The sequence below is a fragment of the Peromyscus maniculatus genome, chromosome 1, assembly GCF_049852395.1.
Source record: "Peromyscus maniculatus bairdii isolate BWxNUB_F1_BW_parent chromosome 1, HU_Pman_BW_mat_3.1, whole genome shotgun sequence".
Taxonomy (NCBI): Eukaryota; Metazoa; Chordata; class Mammalia; order Rodentia; family Cricetidae; genus Peromyscus; species Peromyscus maniculatus.
The window spans coordinates 194594982-194613612 of NC_134852.1; the positions used below are offsets into that span (position 1 = coordinate 194594982).

The window sequence follows — 18631 nt, forward strand, 5'->3', positions numbered from 1 at the left end:
GGCACTTGCAGGGTTGTACAGATGCCTATGATGCATCCTCCATTCACTTAGGGCCTTTAGGTTGAGCACATCGTACATGTGCACATGTGGGTGGCACACAGTGTGCCTGGGAAGGGTGTTGTGTGTAAGTACACATGGGCATATGCACATCTGTGAGTGGTGTGACTCTTCAGCTTGTAGGCTCACACTGCCCTTTTGACCATTTGTGCGCTACAGGTTTTGCGGTAGCTGGGCCGAGGCACAGGGTGGTAAAGGGAATACAGGAACGGTCAGACTGGCATTTCAGCAGGTTGCCACGCTGGACTAGAGACTAGGCGAGGGCTGTGGTGGGCTCAGAAAGCCCCACAAGACCAGACAGTGGTGCAGGGAGACTTGAGAACAGACCAGGTGTATTTAGATGCATAAGCAGGAGGCAATCCATGCCCTACTAGGCCTGGGAGAGTCCTTGCTTGCATGGTCCTCACAGGCTCCTACTCTGGGGTGAGGATCTGGTTTGGGTGATACACTGCCTGAAGCGTCATTAAAGGACCATGAGGCTTTGGGTCCCCAGTGCCTGGGCATGTGGCAGGAGAGACAGGGCTCCAGGAACGGGTCCCTTCAGTGATGGTAACAAACTGGTATAGCACAGGACAGGTGAGGGTTAAACTTCCAAGCTGCCAATTGAGCAGCAGTCCCAGCTGCAGCCCCTAAGCTGTGTGCTCAGGACCCAGCCATCTGCCTCCGGGACTTGAGGCCCAGCTGTACCTAGACAGTGGCTTCTGTTGCCCCTGAGTGGAAGCTAACACTGCTCCAGGGGTGACCATGTGGTAACTGTCCGCTGCCAGCCCAGGGCCAACCTCTCTTGGGCAGCATAGGAAGGTGGGAGGTTGGACCAGGCCAGGAAGGTAGACAGGCAGAAAGGAACCTGGGTTCTTGGGCCACAGAGCCAGAGCCCTAGACAAGTCGCTGCTCAGGGCCCCGGCAAGTGACACTTTATTAGCTGGAGAAGGAAGGCAGCATCTCTGTTAACGAGCAATTGATCTTCTGCAATTAATCTAGAAGTTGTGAATAAGCTTTTTGCAAGGCACCTAATTAGTAAATCTGGTGCCTTCAGGGGGTGATTACATCCAGTCAGGATTGATGCTTGGTTAATAATTATATTTTAAAACATGCTTAGTCACAGCTTGCGCCTTTTATTAATAGCTGAGCCCCCCCCTGAGAGAGGGAATAGGGACTTGGAGGGCCAAGCAGGTGACCTGACCTATTTCCTGGCTCCGAGACCTTTGCTCCACCTGCTCTCCAGACCCAACATGTCTTAGTGACATCCCAGACCATGTGAGGTTCCCGAACTGCTTTCCAAATGTCTGTGTGATAAGAATGGCCATGTGCATGCTGCTCTTGCTAGGCCTACAAAATCCTGGGCCTCAACCCTTGAGATTTGACCTGGACATCTGAAGTGGGCCCTAAGACTCGACACAAGCCCTTGGAGATTCCTCCAGTCCCCAGGAGATGTATCACCTTAGAAATCTGACCCTTTCTCCTTAGATGCGATGCTCAGGTGCGTGAGGACTCCAAGATTTCCTCTCCATTCTCTTCCTTAACTGTTGTGGAATAATCTTTTTGTACACTGTGAAGTTGTGTCACTTGGATTGGCTTAATAAAAAACTGAATGGCCAATAGCTAGGCAGGTTTTTCAGGGCAGAGAGAACGCTGGGAAGAAGAAAGGTGGGGTTGCCAGGAGACACAGAGGGAGCAAGATATGCTGGAGGACAGGTAAGCCATGAGCCATGTGGCAATACATAGATTAATAAAAATGGGCTAATTTAAGTTGTAAGAGCTAGTTAGTAACAAGCCTAAGCTATGGCTGAACTTTTTTTTTTATAGTTAATAATAAGTCTCCCTGTCATTACTGGGGGGCAGTCCCAATGAAAAGGCCCAACTATACTTAATCATCTCTTCCAGCGTTCCCCAAGAGTGCTCTACAGAGCATCCACCCTTTTGAGAAACATTTCTGAAAGACATGTCCTGTGGTCAAATCTATTTGAACACTGTCCATTTTTTGGGAAGTTGAAATACTCAGTGGTTCTGTTATAGGTGCTCAGAAGTCTCTGGTAAACAAGCCAGACCCTCTTTGTTTAGCCCAGGTTTACCCAAACAGACTTGACTTTGGAAGCATTTCTGTGGCTGTGGGAGTTCTACCTCATGGGGATGGAGGTATGGGCCTATCTGGACCATGTCCTCTCTACTCATTTTCCAGCCACAGCAAGGGCTGATGTCTAACTCAGAGCTCTCCCTGGATCTTGCCTGGTTTCTGTCCTCCCCTCCTCTCTCTCTCTTAATCCAGGACCATCCTCCCTCTGGCACACCTTCTCTGACCCTTGGCGTCGCCCCCATGGCCCGGGTATGGTACCGGAAGAGACGATTGGCTGCAGAGTTGCGGTAGGCAATGTTGTTGAAGAAGACTTCCAGTTCCTGGTCGTTGTCGAAGTCGGCAACAATGACAGTTCTGACCGGAGAGGGCATGGAGAACTTGGGTGAGGCGATGTCCTGGAGGAGAGAGTGATGAGGGTCAGAAGACAGGAGGGTAACAATGAGCAAGAACCCACACCCCTCTACTTCAGCACCTCTATTATGTCCCCTCTGCTGTGACCTGGAGTGGTGACCTGTGGGACTGCATAAACTTCAGACTACTTGCAGAACAAGGAGGTCAGCGTCACAGCTGCGGCTTACACCTGGGAGGGTGCTCTGAGCTGAGTCCAGATCACACTTAACCCGCCTGCCAATCCCCTGAGCAGCCTGATGTCAGCATTCCATTTTACAGATGGGATAACTGAGTCTTGAAGAGAGAGAGAGTGATTGCTAATGATGGGGGCCAGAGCCAGAGCTACAGATCAAAGATTCTGACCATGCACCTTTCCTTCTCAAGTGCTGAACCAGAAGCTAGGAAGGCACTGGAAACCACCTGCTTTTGAATCCAGGCTCCAGCACTGGCTTGACCTTAGAGAGGTCACTCAAGCCTTGGGCTGGATCTCACCGTGGGGATAGCAGCAGCCCACACTGTGAGGCCTGTATGTCAGGTGTACGTCACAGAGTGGCCAGGAGACAGATCACTGGCAATCTGTGTTGCCTCCTCTTTGTCACCGGCCCCATGCAAAGCCAGGATTATCCGTTAGCTGTGTCTCTCACTGCTCCTACTTCCTTATCGTGTTTCTTGGGAGTCTTAGAATTGTAGTTGAGACATATGATTTGGAGGAGTGTCATTATCATTTACACTTGCCCAGGACTTATGGGGAAACTCTGGACCCAAGACAGCCAAGCCGGGAACCCTCCCCCCAAGTGCTGGCAGTCTTGAGAGGGTCTGGCACAGGGTCCTAGGTGTGGGATTTGCCTCTGAAATGGAAGAAGAGCTGTGCAGATGGTCTTTTGTTTCTGAGCAGAACACTCCCACTGTGTGTAGGTTGTCCCTTGAAGACACTCGGCACTGTCCAAATCCCATTGCCTAGGTGAAGAGAGCTGGTTCTCTGGGAGTCCCTGCCCTTGGACCAGGCCCTGCCCTTGGACCAGGCCCTGCCCTTGGACCAGGCCCTGCCCTCCTCTCCTGTTGCAGCCTGCTTTGGAACCACAGGAAGGAGTAAGCTTTCTTGGCTCAGCTGCAGAGATGCTTCCTCCTGGAGTCAGGAGAGGGTGACAGCCCTCATCAGCACTGTAATGAGGTTGATTAAGAGCCTGGCTGGCTGGTCAGGGTGGGCTGAGCAGGGTCTTCAGACTGGGGGAACAGGGAGACCTGAAGATCTCTAACTCATTACTGCTCCATCGATCCTGTAAAAATGGAAACTTACACAGCCCCCGTGGGGTTGCCCCTCTGCATGCCTGGGCTTCGAGATAATCTATGTAAAGCTCTTATCAGGGATCCTGGCACGTGGGTGGCATGTGATAAATGGGACATTTGTTATTATTGTTATTGTGCTGTGAGCTCTGTGTAGGGGCCTCAGAAGGCCAGCACGTTCTCTGACCTCAGCACAGGACATCTGGAGCCTTTATACTATAACGTAGAAAGGCGATACTTTATAGTGGGGACTGTCCTGTGTATTGCGGGGCATCTGCAGCAGCCTCGCTGGCTTTTTTCCTTCCCAGTCAGGACAATTCAGAATGTTCCCAGACATTGTCAAATATCCTGGGACAGGGAGGGCAAATCATTTCTTCTGTGAGTCTGGGCTAGGATGCTAGATAAAGGAGGAATTCACTCAGAACTCCAGGCTCAATGTCCCGAGTTCAAGGTAAGAATCCTCTCCAGATGGCCTGGAGTCTCAGCAGGGATGGGAGACACCTGTGGGTGGTGCCTCTTCACAGTCACACAGACTTTGGGAATTTTGGATAATTCTCCGTGTTCACAAAGTTGGGAATACCATAACCTTTCATTTCCCATTGTTGTTGTTGTTGTTATTATTATTATTATTATTATTATTATTTACCAAGTCCTACGTACTTCAAGAGTAATCTGGCTCCTTGATATCAGCTTCATCAGATCCATACTCTATCATCTGCTGAGGAAGTCCCAAATTCAAGCTCATCACTGCCACCCAGCAGCCCTCGGGGAGAAGACTTGTCATTACATTCCGCCGACAGCTCAGGGAGGGGACCACGGGGTGTGTATGGTTAGCCTATCCTTTATTTGACCTTAGGGACAACCTGGGAGCTCCCTGGCCTCAACTGCTCTCCTCTCCCATCGTTCCTCCCCGGCCCTCAGCTGGAAAGCCCAGTTAGCAGCTACAGGTGGGGCGTCCCGGGAGTCCCAAAGAACAGGAGTTGCCAAAGAATGACTTTCGCTGACAGAGTTCCTTCAGGCTGCCTTGGAGATGTCTCTTTCTCTGCAGTCACTTGCTTTCTGCTCTGGGCCCGAGAGCCTGCACATGGCTGAGGCCGGTGTCTTTGCCCCCTGCATGTCACCTTCCTTGGGACCCCACCCTTGGCTCTGGAGAGGCCCAAGGCTCAAGGACTTAGCAGGAGGCACAAGGCAGGTCTCCATTTCACGGTCTGCCTAACCACTGCGCAGCACCTGGCTGTTCTTACCCTAAATCGGACCTTCCCATGAGCACTCATCTGCAGATAGAGGCGGTGTGGGCCATTCCAGTTGCCATAGACGATGTCCACTTTGCCGTCACGGTTGAAGTCTGCCAGGGCCACTCCTCGCCCGTGCTGGTGAGGGTCATCCACACCTGGGGAGGAGAGGCAGGAGCTTCAGGGTGCTATCCCGTGCATGTTCCCTAAGCATTCACCTCCAGCAGCAAGAGAAGGTGACGCGCACACAGTCCCTGTTCTTCTGAGAAGATGGGGAGGCACAGTTGAATTCAGATGTTCTCATGTGGTAAGAAGTAGCACAGCCATCCCTTTGCACGCTGCCTGGACTCAGCTCAGGGATGGTCTGGGAGAAGGAGAGCAATGGGTGTTCTGGGGGCCAAAGCCTTTCCCACCACTATCACATGGCCACAGGGAGACATTAAATTATCTCATCCCTCTTGCCGAACTCCTCAAGGGTTCACCAGTACTTGGGGTCAAGTTCAAATTTCTGCCCAGGGATCATAGGCTCTGGCTTACTGTGCCCTTATCTCGTCTTTGTTGGGTTTTACTGTCTCCTTGACTTACTGATCCCTGGTCACCACAGTCCTTTTGTCCCTTAAGTGAACCAAGTTCTTCCTATATTCCAGATCTTTGTTTTAGCTGGTGTCTCTTCTCCAGATGCCTCCCTGGCCCCTGAAAACTTAACCCTTTAAGGAAGCCTTTCATGACCCGTGCATATAAAGTGGTCCACAAAACAAGCCATGTTCAGGAAACAAATGTTAAATGTTTATTTTTTCTTGTTTGTTTTTTTTTGAGACAGGTTTTCTGTATAGCCCTGGCTGTCCTAGAACTCACTTTGTAAACCAGGCTGGCCTCTGCCTCCTGAGTGCTGGGATTAAAGGCGTGCACCACCATCACCTGGCTCATTTTTCTTGAATATGTGGACTCCAGGTTCACACACACACACACACACACACACACACACACACACACACACACACACGCGCCCACAAATGACACACATACACAAAACCTGACATAAAAGTTGAAAGAGACTTATGAAGGAAGAGGCCTAAAGGTGAAGAAGAGAAGGCAATAAATAGAGTATCTGTGACAGAAAGGGATGATTTGGAAAGGGAAGCAGGGGACAGTAGGATGATGGGGGGGAGGGCAGTGTGGCGGTGACTGAGAACAAAGCATAATGATACATGTATGAAGACCTCACAATAAAACTCATGTTTTCTACGCTAAACTAAAAGGATGAATAAAAAAGACAAAAAACGCAGCCCCCTAAAGCAGCCTCTCCCACCCGCCCCCCTCCTCATCTTTCTAGTCTTCCCCTTCCTGGTGCTGTCTTTGGGGGTCTCCTTGCTTGGGGTCTGGTCTCTCCACCTGCTCCGCTCTCCTGAGGTCAGCACACCCCCGTGGGTCCTGTGTGCCGCAGGTCTGCCTTGGTGTCTGCGGTTGCCTGACAGCGCTCGGTAAGTACTTGCTGAATGAATGAAGAGACATAAATAATTTGACAGCAGGCCAGCTGGGGATGTTAGTGACAGCAGAGGAAACAGAGCAACCATGACAGAGAACCCACCGCGGGCCTCCGAGAACAGGAAGGGATTCGCCATCCACGGAGGAGCCCATTCTAGGGGAGAATGGAGCAGGCACAGCCTGGAAACAGAGCATAGAGGCGGATCTGCCCACTCCTGGCCCAGGTGCAGAGCTAAGATGACACTTTGGAAGGACAAACAGGTTGCCCCGAGGACAGGGTCATAGAACAATAGACTAGAGGTAGGGGGTGGGCAGACTCCAGGGCTGCTGCAAGCAGGGTGACCCTGAGAAGGCAGGGTGGGAGCTCTGAGAACCTTGGAGGTGAGGTGTTCTCACGGAGGAGAGAGGTCAGGGGCTGAACAGTGATGGGAGACAAGGCAGAGACTCAGTTGGAGAGGGTGGGGTTGAAGGGACTGGAGACAGCCCCAAACCCTAGGGCCGGTATTCCATTAATTCTCTGCAAACTCCCTTGCCTAAGCGTCGGGTCGGTGGCCTTCTGAGCCGGCCTATTTCTCTCCTATCTGTAGGCACCTTGACAAGGAGCTGGTTCCTTTCCACGGGACTAAGGAGTGCCAGGCTGCACTTCACAGCGGCATCTGTTTGGGTGATGAATGCCCCCTTGACATGTCTTGTTAAACCCCTGCAATCGCTTTGACTTCCAATTACGGGCCTCGCACCTCGCATCTCCTCCTCCTGATCCGTTCTCCCACTCCAGCTTGTTCGCTCACCTCTGCTTCCATCTCCTTAACACCGTATCAAATGCTCTCAGTTTTCTGGGCTTCCTCCTCTGCATTCTGTGATTTCTCAGCAGCGAAACCGGCTGCTGCCAAGCACAGCCCAGGCAGGGGGTGGGCTCAGAGGGCAGGCCAGAGGACCACACCCTATTATGCCAGGGAAGGAGAGACCGGGGCAAGGATGTGGGGTGATGGGTAGCCAGCTGGGGTGTGGAGACTCCCGAGCAGGAAGGTGGGGGGCGAGATACTCTTGCATCAGAGAGAAGGGATAAGCTGATGCCTGGGGGCTTAGATGCTGCTGTCCGCAGAGCTGGTGGGACCCAAGATCTATGGGTTCAGCTCCTCAGTCACCTCTTGCCTGTGCTCCAAGGGGAAGGTGCACTGAAACTGTCATTCATTCTCAAGATGGGAGGAAATGGGGGATGAGGAAGGGGCTGAAGAGCACATTCCACATCCGCAACCTTTTTAGAAAGTATCCATTCTGCCATCGCCTGGGCGCCAAGAGAGGACAGTACAAGGTCTCACTCAGTCCTTGTGGAGCACACAGACCAGTCATGAGGGCAATGCAGGAACCTGAGCGAGAGGTACATGCCAGGGGCAGTGGAACCAGAGGAGGAAGAAAGAAAATGCTTCTCAGAGGTGACCCTGGGCAGAAGGTTGAAGGGCACACGGAAGTTCAACAGAGAAGAAGGAGGGTGGTCCAGCAAAAGGAATGCTACATGCAAGGTCCTGAGGTTGATGGGAGATCATCACAGGCAGGAAGGGGAGCAGAGTTGGAAGCCATGATGATGGTTTGATTTGTATGTTATCCTGCTCCTTATTACAGCTGCTCATGCAGACGTGTGTATCTAGAGTGTTAGCTCCTTTCTTAAGTGTGGGGTGGTCTCGGCCTTACTCAGGTCAGCATTCCCAGCTCTTGGCACTAGCCGGAAACTTAGCAAAGCTTCTTGACATGATTGTTGGTGGCACACACCTTTAACCCAGCACTTGGGAGGCAGAGGCAGGCGGATCTCTGAGTTCGAGACCAGCCTGGACTACAGATCGAGCTCCAGGACAGCCAGGGCTACACAGAGAAACCCCGTCTGGAAAGACCAAACCAAACCAAACCAATAACAAAAACCCAACCAACCACCCCCCCCAAAACAAAACAAAAAACAAAACAACCCCCCCAAACAACAGAACTAGTTTAAACAATGACTGGTGTAATTTGAGGCCCATGCCACAAAAGGGAGCCCATGCCCAACACTGCCTGGATGACCAGGAACCAGAGGCTGGACAGCCCGGAGACCTGAGTTCAAGCCCCGAGAACCACATGGTAGAAGGAGAGGCCTGGCTTTTATAAGTTGTCCTCAGACCTCCAGTTGAGTGCCACAGCACACACACCCACACACATGTGCACACATGTAAAAAGGTTTAAAAAAAAAAAAAAAGGAAGATAAATGGGGAGAGACCAAGCCTGGAGGATTGTGCTAGGAAACAAAAGCAGACTCAGAGGTCCACAGGCCAATGCTGTCTGTGGGCACTGGGCATGCCAGGAGCAGGAGCCTCCCTGCCTGGTCAGCAAACACCCCTGTGGCTTGAGGGTGGCAGAGGAGTCCACAGTCCGTCAGGCCCAGGACCTCCAGGGCACAGGAAAGGTGCACACTTACTCACCAGCACTAGCTGCAGCATCCACAAATGTCCCGTTGCCTTGATTGTGGAAGAGGAAGTTGGGTCCGTTCTCATTGTCACAGAAGATATCTGAGGCACTGTTGCTGAGAATGGGGCCCACGCTGACACCCCGGCCCGCTAGGAGAAGAGGGGAACCCACAGTGAGTGCCTAGTGCCCAGCCAACCCCTGCCTGGAGGACTGGACTGCTCAGGACCCAGATCAATTGCTTTAAGGAAACAATCAGAAAAGCCTGAGGGATCTGAACTTTGGGATGCGTCCCTGAGCTAGACCTTGGCTCCCAGTCTCCATAACCCTGATGGTACCAAGGCCGGAGAAGAGCTGGGTGGGATCACTTTGTACCAAGAGCTTCATTCCATGCCCCAGGAACTCAGGGTATGGTCACCATGCATACAAGCGGAATCACAGCATTCTTAAACCCAGCTCTATCCCTGCGAGCACAGTCAAGTTATAGGGCCCTCAGCAGGGCCTCAAGTCCCACTTCAAGTCCCAGATAACCCCGTCAAAACCTGTACATGTGCTCTTGGGTTAAGAATCTTAGGAAGGCAGTCCTGCCTGCAGACTCTGACAGGCTGTGGGTCCCAGCTGTAGACCCAAGGATGCTTTTTGGGCTTTGGTTGAAATACTAAGCAGTTTTGTCCATTGGTAGTGAACTGGCTGAATGGATTATGGTGCATCCATATGGTGGATCATTCTGCAGCTACTAAAAGGACTATGTAGATCCATATGTATTGATTTGGAGGAGTGCCTGAGATTGTTAAAAAAAAAGAAAGAAAAGAAGAAGCAACTTGGCAAGTAACAGTACTGTGTGATCTTACATTTATTAAAAAAGGTGGGAAAATTCTTGGCCTTTCAGAATAGATGTGTGTATAAGTTCGTTTGAGTTCGGAGAAAAGTGGAGAAGTTCACACTGACTAGCTGCATCAGGACGGACCAGGAGAGATGGTAATTGGCCTTTTCTTTGTTTGGCTTGTAGAAACAAGTCTTGTTTTTGCAGTTTGAGAGAAGAATACCCAATAGCATATATATATGCAAATATATATATATATTTCTTGAGACAAAGGTTTCTCTGTATAGTCCTGGCTGTCCTGGAACTTCCTCTGTAGACAAGGCTGGCCTTGAACTCACAGAGATCCTCCTGCCTCTGCCTCCTGAGTGTTGGGATTGAAGATGTGTGCCACTACCACCAGGCTTATATATTTTTTTTAAAGACACAAACCAAGCCAGCTCTCCATTAGGCTTTGAGGACTAACATCAATTTTGAGCTCCCGATTATAAGAAGTCCAACCTTAATGCATCCCAAACCAGAGTGCTTCAACTACAGCCTTAGCTTGCTGATCCTCACCTGCTCCCTGGAAAACCCACTCACACCTGGGAAACCTTACCTGCCACAGCCCCTGAATGCTGGGAAACTGTTGAAATAGCCCTACAAGGAGTGGGTGGAGATTCTCACAAGATGCTTCACTATAGACAACTTGCTACCCATTGAATGTCAGTTTCTTCTGCTGTTGAATGGGGATTTTTCTGACTTGCTCTTTTTTTTTTTTTTTTAAAGGTTTATTTATTATGTATACAGCATGTATGACTGCAGGCCAGAAGAGGGCACCAGATCTCATTACAGATGGTTGTGAGCCACCATGTGGTTGCTGGGAATTGAACTCAGGACCTCTGGAAGAGCAATCAGTGCTCTTAACCTCTGAGCCATCTCTCCAGCCCCCTGACTTGCTCTTTTTAGTCTTTATAAAAATCAAATGAGTGAGAAACAACGATGGATTATAAATGTCCAACAGGAACGAGGGGGAAATGAACCCCTAGACACGCTTGGAGGGAATATAAATTAGTACAACCACAAAGCAGTGTGGTGAACCCTCAGAAAAATAAAAAATAGAACTAACATATAATCCAGCAATTTTGCTGCTGGGCATACACCTCCAAGGGAAATGAAGCCAGTAGGTTCGGGATGTCTGAGCTCCTGGGTCCACTCTAGCACTGTTCATGAGTGCTAATCTGAAACCATGCTAGGTATCCATCAGAAGACTGAATAAAGAAATGTGGTACATTTTCACAATGAAATGCTATCTGGCCTTACAAAAGAAGAAAATCCTGTCATTTTTGGCCACACAGATGAGCCGAGAGGAAAATATGCCAAACGGAGATGAGACAGATAAGCAGGGTTTCCCTGAGGTGTGGAGTCTAGAGAGCCAAACTACAGAAGCAGGGCATAGAGTGGGGTTTCCAGGGTCTGGGTGAAGAGGGGGATGGGGAACGGATAACAGTGGAAAAGGGAAGAGTTGAACAGGGGGTCTAAGTGTGGGAGAGAGACTGTTGTACACTATGGGGAGTACAGGTAATAAATGCATGCTGCTCTTGCTGGTTAAGATGGTGGGTTGTAAGCCACCCTATCCCAAGTGGAAAATAATGCATGTTAGTTCAGGCCAGCTATTCCACAAGGCGTATATATTTCAGAACATCGTGTTGTGTATGATAAATATGGAGTCTTCAGAAGTCTATTTTTAAAAAGTGAGGCAAGAGAGATGGAGGTTTTGGGAAGCCTACAGCCTTGCTGTGCCCCACAATCAGAGATGCAAAATCTCAGGCTCCCCCGAGTCCTGCACACTGACGAGACCACTGTGTGGCTTGTATGCCCACTAAAGGACGAGGCATATTGCTCTAAGGAACTAGGTAACATGACAAGAGAAAACTGGTCCTGGAGTTCTTAAGTAAACGATAGCTCTGGCAGAGCCGAGTGTTAATGGTCAGGCTCCCGGCCACCCATTTCTGGATGGATCCAGGGGTTCGTGAAGTGGCTGAGGAGAGGGGTCTCAGACTCCTGTGGTCCTTCCCCCCCCCCAGATGCTCCCTGACAGGTCATGGGGCTTTGTTCTCGAGTGGAGCTAGGGCAGGGCCCCCCTAAGGACTTTACCACTTTCATTACTCTTGCTGGACCCCCTACTGATACCTGTTGGGCTTTTGTATCCTGGATTCTTTCTTCCCAGGTAATCAGATTAAGTCTCAAAGGAGAGTCCAGTCTTGGGAAAATGAGCAACAGAATCCCCATCACTCCTGGGGTCCTCCTCCTGGGAGGTAGCAGGTAGCATGAAGGCCATGGAGTAGGGTGCTGACTGCCCAGTCACTTTCCACAGCCTGTAGGGAGGATGCTGAGACATGACCTGGGCATCGCCTCTGCCCATTAAAAAGAGGAGCTGGTGGTGGTTGTCCCTGCCCTGGTCACTGCCAGACTCCCATCCAGGTGAGGGCTTCCAGGAAATTCCAGGTAGGATTCAGGACTTGCCACCATGCAACTCAGTCTTTCTCTCTCTGTGGCATCCTCCAATTTCCTCTCTGCCTCTGGCTCCCAAGCTGTGACACATTCCCTTCATTTTCTACAAAGCAGGTTATTTCCCTTTTGGACAAATTTCTAAATCTTTCTAATTAACTAATTGGGTTGGGTTGAAGCCTTGCACCATTTGTAACCTGTAATTACTAGAAAATTGCCATGGTAACCACACTACTAATTAGCAGCAATTTATTGCCATAGCAACCGGACCATAACAGAGATGTTACCCACAACTCCTTCTTGGCAAGTTGGCCACACAGTTGGGGAGCAGGTGAGTTCACAGTCAGGGAGCCAGCCTTTTGGGGCTCATCTCCAGAAACCTTAGGATAGTGTCCAAACTGGGGTCTAAGGCAGGGCAGCCAGGTGCTGCACCAGTCACTGATGCCACAAGGGAAACCCTTGAAACCAACAGAAACCCCCCCCCCCCCCCCCCCCCGTCAAAACTGCCCTTCTGTGACTCCTCTTGGCCGGCCAGTGGCAAAGGGAGCAGCAGATCTTCTCCCAGGACCCGTCTCTCCTTTTCTTCCTGCTTTGGGACACCCACGCTCCCCTCCTCTGCCTAGGTTCAGCACAAACCACACCATACGGGGCTATCCAGAGGGCGGTCAGGGACACCCTGATGGCGTCGACTCCACCCTTGTCAATGAATTCTTCTCTGTGTGAAGCCAGCACCCTCTCTCGCAGACACACGCTTCCCCAGATGCGGCTGCGGTGGTGGAATGCCAGCCCTCAGGACTGGTGATCCGCAAGTCCAAGCTTGAGCTGTGTGACCTTGGGCATATCACTTAACCTTTCTAGGCTTCTGTTTTCTCATCTATGAAATAAACTGGTAATAATAATAGCTCCTTCTCAGGGGTGTCATAAATATTAAGTGGGATGAATTTTGGAAGGTATCTTGGAAAATGTCAGGTGCCACACAGTCATTAGCTGGGACTATTTACCACCTGCTGAGTGAATAATATCACTTTATTTTTGCCCAGCACTTCAAGCTTCAAAGGCCCCTTTGTTATGCTGTGGGGCTTTGAATGATTCCGTCTCCCCTTCCTTCCCAAGGACATGTGCCACTCTGACAAGTCTGTCAGAGAGGTTGGGGGTTCTGGGGGAAATGACCCTCTGAAGTCCCCACTTCCCCTGGCCACCTTTCAGGCTTCCCTGTCTGCTCCCTGGACTCCGCCCCCTGTGGGGAAGCAGCCTTGGCTAGTCTCAGTACCCGCCCCTCCAGACCTGACCCCTGTATTTGGACAGTGCTGTCTCCAGTGTGGTTCTGGTGCAGGGGTCCGTCTCCCAGCTCTCAGGGCCTGGATGGGGAGGGAAGGCAGAGGCTGTGGATGGACCACACACTCTGAACTATGTGTGGGCTGCTGACCCAGGGATGAAGCAGCAGATGGGGATCCAGTTTCTGAGGAAGGGCCTCCTGAGTTCTCTCCTGGGCCATTCCCTCTCTCTTTGGAAGGAGACCTCTAGGTATCACTCCCCTGCACTGCAAAATGAAGGGGACAGGTGATGGGATGACCCTTAAATTTTTGCTTTTCAACAGATGCATCCTCCAAACTGGACCAAAGGATAAACATCCTGCCCATTGTTCCACTGCAGTGGAGGCCCAGGGGCTCCTCATTGAAAGGGCATGGACCCGTGACATTCTCCTACTGGAATCTTGTAGAAACAGGGTTCTCATGGATACCAAGGTTCATCGGCCGCCAAGAACATCCAAGAGCATATGGTAAAAGAGTTGGGCTAAGATGCCGGAGAATGTGTGAGGCAGAGGGATGGAAGGTGTGAGTTGGAGAAGGGGACAAGAGGTAGGATGGTAAAATGGGGTTCTCCTTTCTAAGTTTATTTCCTGCATAATTCCAAATGGAAGTGCTGAGGCTGTGTTGGTGTGGGGAGAGCCTGCTGATGCCAGGCAAGGCTGGACGGTGAGACTGTGTGGGAGCCGGCACTGCCAGGCAAGGACACTCAGCTCAGGTCTCTCCAACCCCTGCTTCCTTGAAGGTTTCCAAATGGGCCACCAGAGGCTGTAGGAAGAAGGGCATTTCCTGCTGTGTCCACCCAGCACAGAGGGGCCATGCAGAAGCTGTGTGAGGCCAGAATGGGTAAAGGACCAGAGGGAAGAGTCTGGCGGCCCCGTCCTGTGTGCTGGGGATGGGCACACACATCTCACGTTAAGTGTCGTGGCACCCGGGGGTGTGTCTCATCACCACCACTTTCTTAACTGAGAAATAATGAATTGCATATGTTTATCACATACAACATGTTTTGAAGAATGTGTATGCTATGAAATGACTAAAATGAGCTAATTAACATATGCATCTCACATATGAATTATTTTAATTCTGTGAACACTTAGAGTCTTATCTTCTTGGTGTCATGCAGGAATACAAGGTATTGTTATTAACCATGGTCACCATAGTGTACAGTAGAACTCTTGAGTACACTTGTCCAATGTAACGAAAATGTTGTTTGTTTTGGCTAATACCTTTTCAATGTCCCCCAATTCCCTCCATTTTGCAGGTGAGCAAGCTGAGGCTTATGTAGGAGCAATCACAGTTGGCAGGGATTAGGGTTCCAACTCAAGCCCGCATGCTCTCTCCTCAGCTTGCTTCTCTGACACTTCTGCTCAGGTCCCCTTGGGAAGGGATTATACTGGCACCTCAGGGGTGTGGCTGCCAGTGTCATCTCTTTAAAATCTCCGGAGACAGCTGAGAAAAATTTATGTAAAAATCAAAGTTTTAGCCTATCACACATCTAGTCACTTCAAAACAAGGACAGGCTCCCCTGATAATTATCAAATGCACCCGACACCTCTGGGAAATGGTCCTCCTGTATCCTGAACCTTGGGAACTCCTTTGGGAACCCCTCTGGGGCTCCTGGACCTGGCTGAGGTACCTGTCACTCTGGCCTTGCCTGGTCCTAGCTGCTGGATCTGGCTGAGCTCCTGCTAGAAGACTGGTACCCACCTGGGAACCTGGGAGGCGCCTCAGCCCCCACCCCGAGGCACCAGCCACACTACTGATGGGAATCTGCCAGAAGGGCTCAGCTGGGCTTTGGGCCTCTCCGTCTCCTCCAATAATGACTTCCTATAAATCAGATCTGCCCTCCGCTTTGTTCCACACTGCTCCCAGCCAACAGCAGAACTCTCCACCCAACATCATAAATCCCCCTTCATTTTCTTTCCAAATTTCCTTTAAGGCTTCTTTAATCACCACCTTGCAGCCTAGGCAGATGCTCCCTCAAAGGGCAAGGCCTGAATGCGGAGGTCCTGGGGAAAGGGTAGGGTCTGGGTGAGGCTGTGTGCAGAGGAAAGTGTGATAGAAAGCTGGACTCCATCTGGGGAGGGAACGAAGGTGCCTATGTGGTATCCAGGCCTGAAGACACAGCCTTCATGCCTCCGTGACAGGTGGGCTGGCTCTCTCAGCTCCATTCCTGAGTTTAGCTTGAGGCTCCCAGGAGATGCCCAGCAAAGGACCCTGGTGCCACTCTGTCAGAGCCACAGGGCAGATGTGAGTGTGTGTGAGACCATAGGCATTCCCTGAGCTCTTTTTTTTTTTTTTCCCCTGAGACAGGGTTTCTCTGTGTAGCTTTGCGCCTTCGAACTCACAGAGATCCACCTGGCTCTGCCTCCCGAGTGCTGGGATTAAAGGCGTGCGCCACCGCCGCCCAGTTTCCTGAGCTCTTTAGTTCTCCAAAACACAGTGAAGGTAGAATCTATGTTGGGAGAGGTCATTGTTTTCTATGGCTGTCTAGGCAGGCAGGCATGGTGCAGGTGGGATCTGCAAATGGCAGCCTACTCCCTTTTGCCTCTCTGCTAGCTGGCCAGGTGAAGGTGCCTGGAGACATACCACAGGACTTTGCTACTTCTCTCTCTCTCCTCTGCCAAGCATTCTACAGGATGGAACCCATGCTTCAAGGTTCCCACACACCTCAGCTCCCGGCACTCCCTGGCTCCAAGAGGTCTCTGGTAGGCGGAGAGGTTAGGGCTTGGAGTGTTCAGGGAGTCTCCACTGCTGTTACTCAGTCCTGGCAGCCCTGGTTCCGATGCCCTCCAGGGGCCCTCAGTCCCCTGAGAGCAGCATTTCAGCCACTAGATGGCACTGTGACCCAGCAGAGTGGCAGTCGATGCCAGAATCAATAGTGTCTGGAGAGATCTCCCCTCCCCCTCCTGCATAGCATAACAACCTGTGCATGGCGTGTGTGCCATTGGCCCTCGTCACTGCAGCCTGCTGTCCTGGGCACCCCAGGCCAGACAGCTGCTTCAGCCTGACAACCTGGGTACATAGTTCAGGGGCCTGTCGGCCAATGCATAATCCAGTGGGCGAGGGGCCTTCCCTTTACCAGACTGGAGCAAGATACTCAAGGTGGAGGTCATTAGAAAGGCCAGCTGCTTGTGGCTAGTTTAAGCATCAGGAGATGGGGCCCCAAGTGCTGGTTTTCTATAAATCTCCTAAATGACCTTGGGGGAGTCCTTTCTGCTATTTGGACCTAGTTTGATCCTTGGCAAATGGGAGGTCCTCCCAGGCCACATGGCTGCCCCGGAAAATCGGGGCTGTGTGGCTTAGCTGTAGAGACCCCAGTTCTCTGAAGCACATCTGGCCACTGCTTGTTTCTCTGCAGCCTGCTTAGGCCTCGCTCACTCCTCCCGGCTTCTCAGACCCCTTCCACTGTTCTGGCGAGGAGCACTGGCTACCTGCCCGGAGTCTCAGCCATTGGGCTGGGCTCAGCGTAGTGGCCCTTACATTTGGGGTTCATTCCCAGGGCTCAAGGGAGCACTCCGGGGCCATTTTCCAGCCAGATGTCCATGTGTCATTAACCGAGTGACAAGTGGGGGATGCAGAATAGTGTTGGGGGGCTGAGGAAGGCGGGCAGACAGAACAGTAACTTGGTGGGCCAAATTGGTTCTTGCCAGCCAAATGGCTTCTGGAAGTCTGCAGAACTGCTCTTATGTGTCCTCTGGGCATGCCAGCTGCCCTGGCCTCCTCCATGCCTCCACAGAAGCTGCTGGCCCGCCTTGGGTTGCCCTATCCTTCCAGAATGGCCGGCACAGTTGGCTGGGGGCTCTCATAGCATCCCTGTTCCTCAGCTGTCTTTGCTCAGCCCCCCTTCTCCCTGCTGGGTTCTGTGCCAGCCCAGCCAGCGTGAACAATGCCCCCTTCATGCTCCAACCTCCCGGATTCTTCCGTTCTGTGTGTAATGCACTCTCCCAGTCCTTGCCTCCCTTCCATCTCATCATTTTCAAGTGTTTCATCCCCCAGCCCGCACCCCTCCCTTCCTGCAAGATCAAGGCACTTAATTGCCAAGCCAGCCCAGTACACAGAACTGGGAGCTTACTCAGAAAAATTGACTGTACCAATCTAGGCTGAAGCGCCTCATGTTTATTCTTCTTCCCAGGGAAACATGGTTTATTACTGACACTCAGCCTTTCTGAGGCACGTTCATGCCCAGGGCTCCCAGGCGCTTTGATGGGGCTTGAGCCACACAAACTACTTTACTGTCTAGTCATCTGTGACCACAAACTTTGTCAGATAGGTCGGCATTAATCTCTTTCATGGAGGTGGCGAGTTGGCTGGGTGAGGGCACCATCTACTCCTAGCAGGTCAGGACAACCTTTCCTGGGTGGAACTTGGAGATTTGCTACTGGTCAAGTGTCTGGGGGAAGGGCGATGCCCACATGACTTCCCATGCCACTGTCCGTCTCCAAGCTTTGAGCTCAGGCTGGCCACAGCTTTGGTAGTGTCTGTACAACTTGGAGCAGATGTACGGGGAAGGCTAGCTAACAGGAGAATTTCTACACCCAACTGCAGGGCGGGTGTGAACAAGGCCGAGTTGTTATGCACAGCCCTGGCTTCCTGATTTTTGGCACTCAAAACAGGAACTGGATGGCTCTGCCATCAACAGCCTATTGGCAGATTATCAGAGTTTAGTCAGCAGCCCTGCTGGAATTAGAAAAACAGCCTTCCCTAGAAAGAGCTCCTGTCAGAGGCTCTGACAATAGGTCCCCCATCCAGAAAGTTGAGGGGGGAGCGCACCTTCCATAAAAAGTGCCGGAGAGGGTTTGGAACAAGAACACAATTCTTTGAGCTCAGTTATCCGAGACGGGACCCAGCCGAAGCTTAGGGACTTAGCGCTCAATTCCTGGCTGCTTATGTGTAAGTAAATAATTTCATCTGCTGTTGGGCAATAAAGAAAGCTTTAAATCTCGGTTCTTGTGATCTGTCAGTTTTCTCCAACGCAATCTGCTCACTCATCACTGGGGTTATAGCAGGGGAGGGGGCAAGAGGTTCCTGGGACAGGATGACACGGTGTTCTTTCCCT

At 51.3% G+C, this 18631-nt stretch overlaps 1 protein-coding gene across 2 annotated transcripts in view; it reads right to left on the reverse strand.

Annotated features, from left to right (window-relative positions):
• Crtac1 (cartilage acidic protein 1) overlaps positions 1–18631 on the reverse strand; it is a 142956-nt gene that overhangs the window by 15813 nt on the left and 108512 nt on the right. For both annotated transcript variants that reach the window (XM_076563124.1, XM_006990472.4), the window contains exons 6-8: positions 8970–9104; positions 5050–5195; positions 2390–2526 (exon numbers count right to left, since the gene is read on the reverse strand). In XM_076563124.1, coding sequence (XP_076419239.1) covers positions 2390–2526; positions 5050–5195; positions 8970–9104 — 418 coding nt within the window. The remainder of the gene's footprint in view (positions 1–2389; positions 2527–5049; positions 5196–8969; positions 9105–18631) is intronic.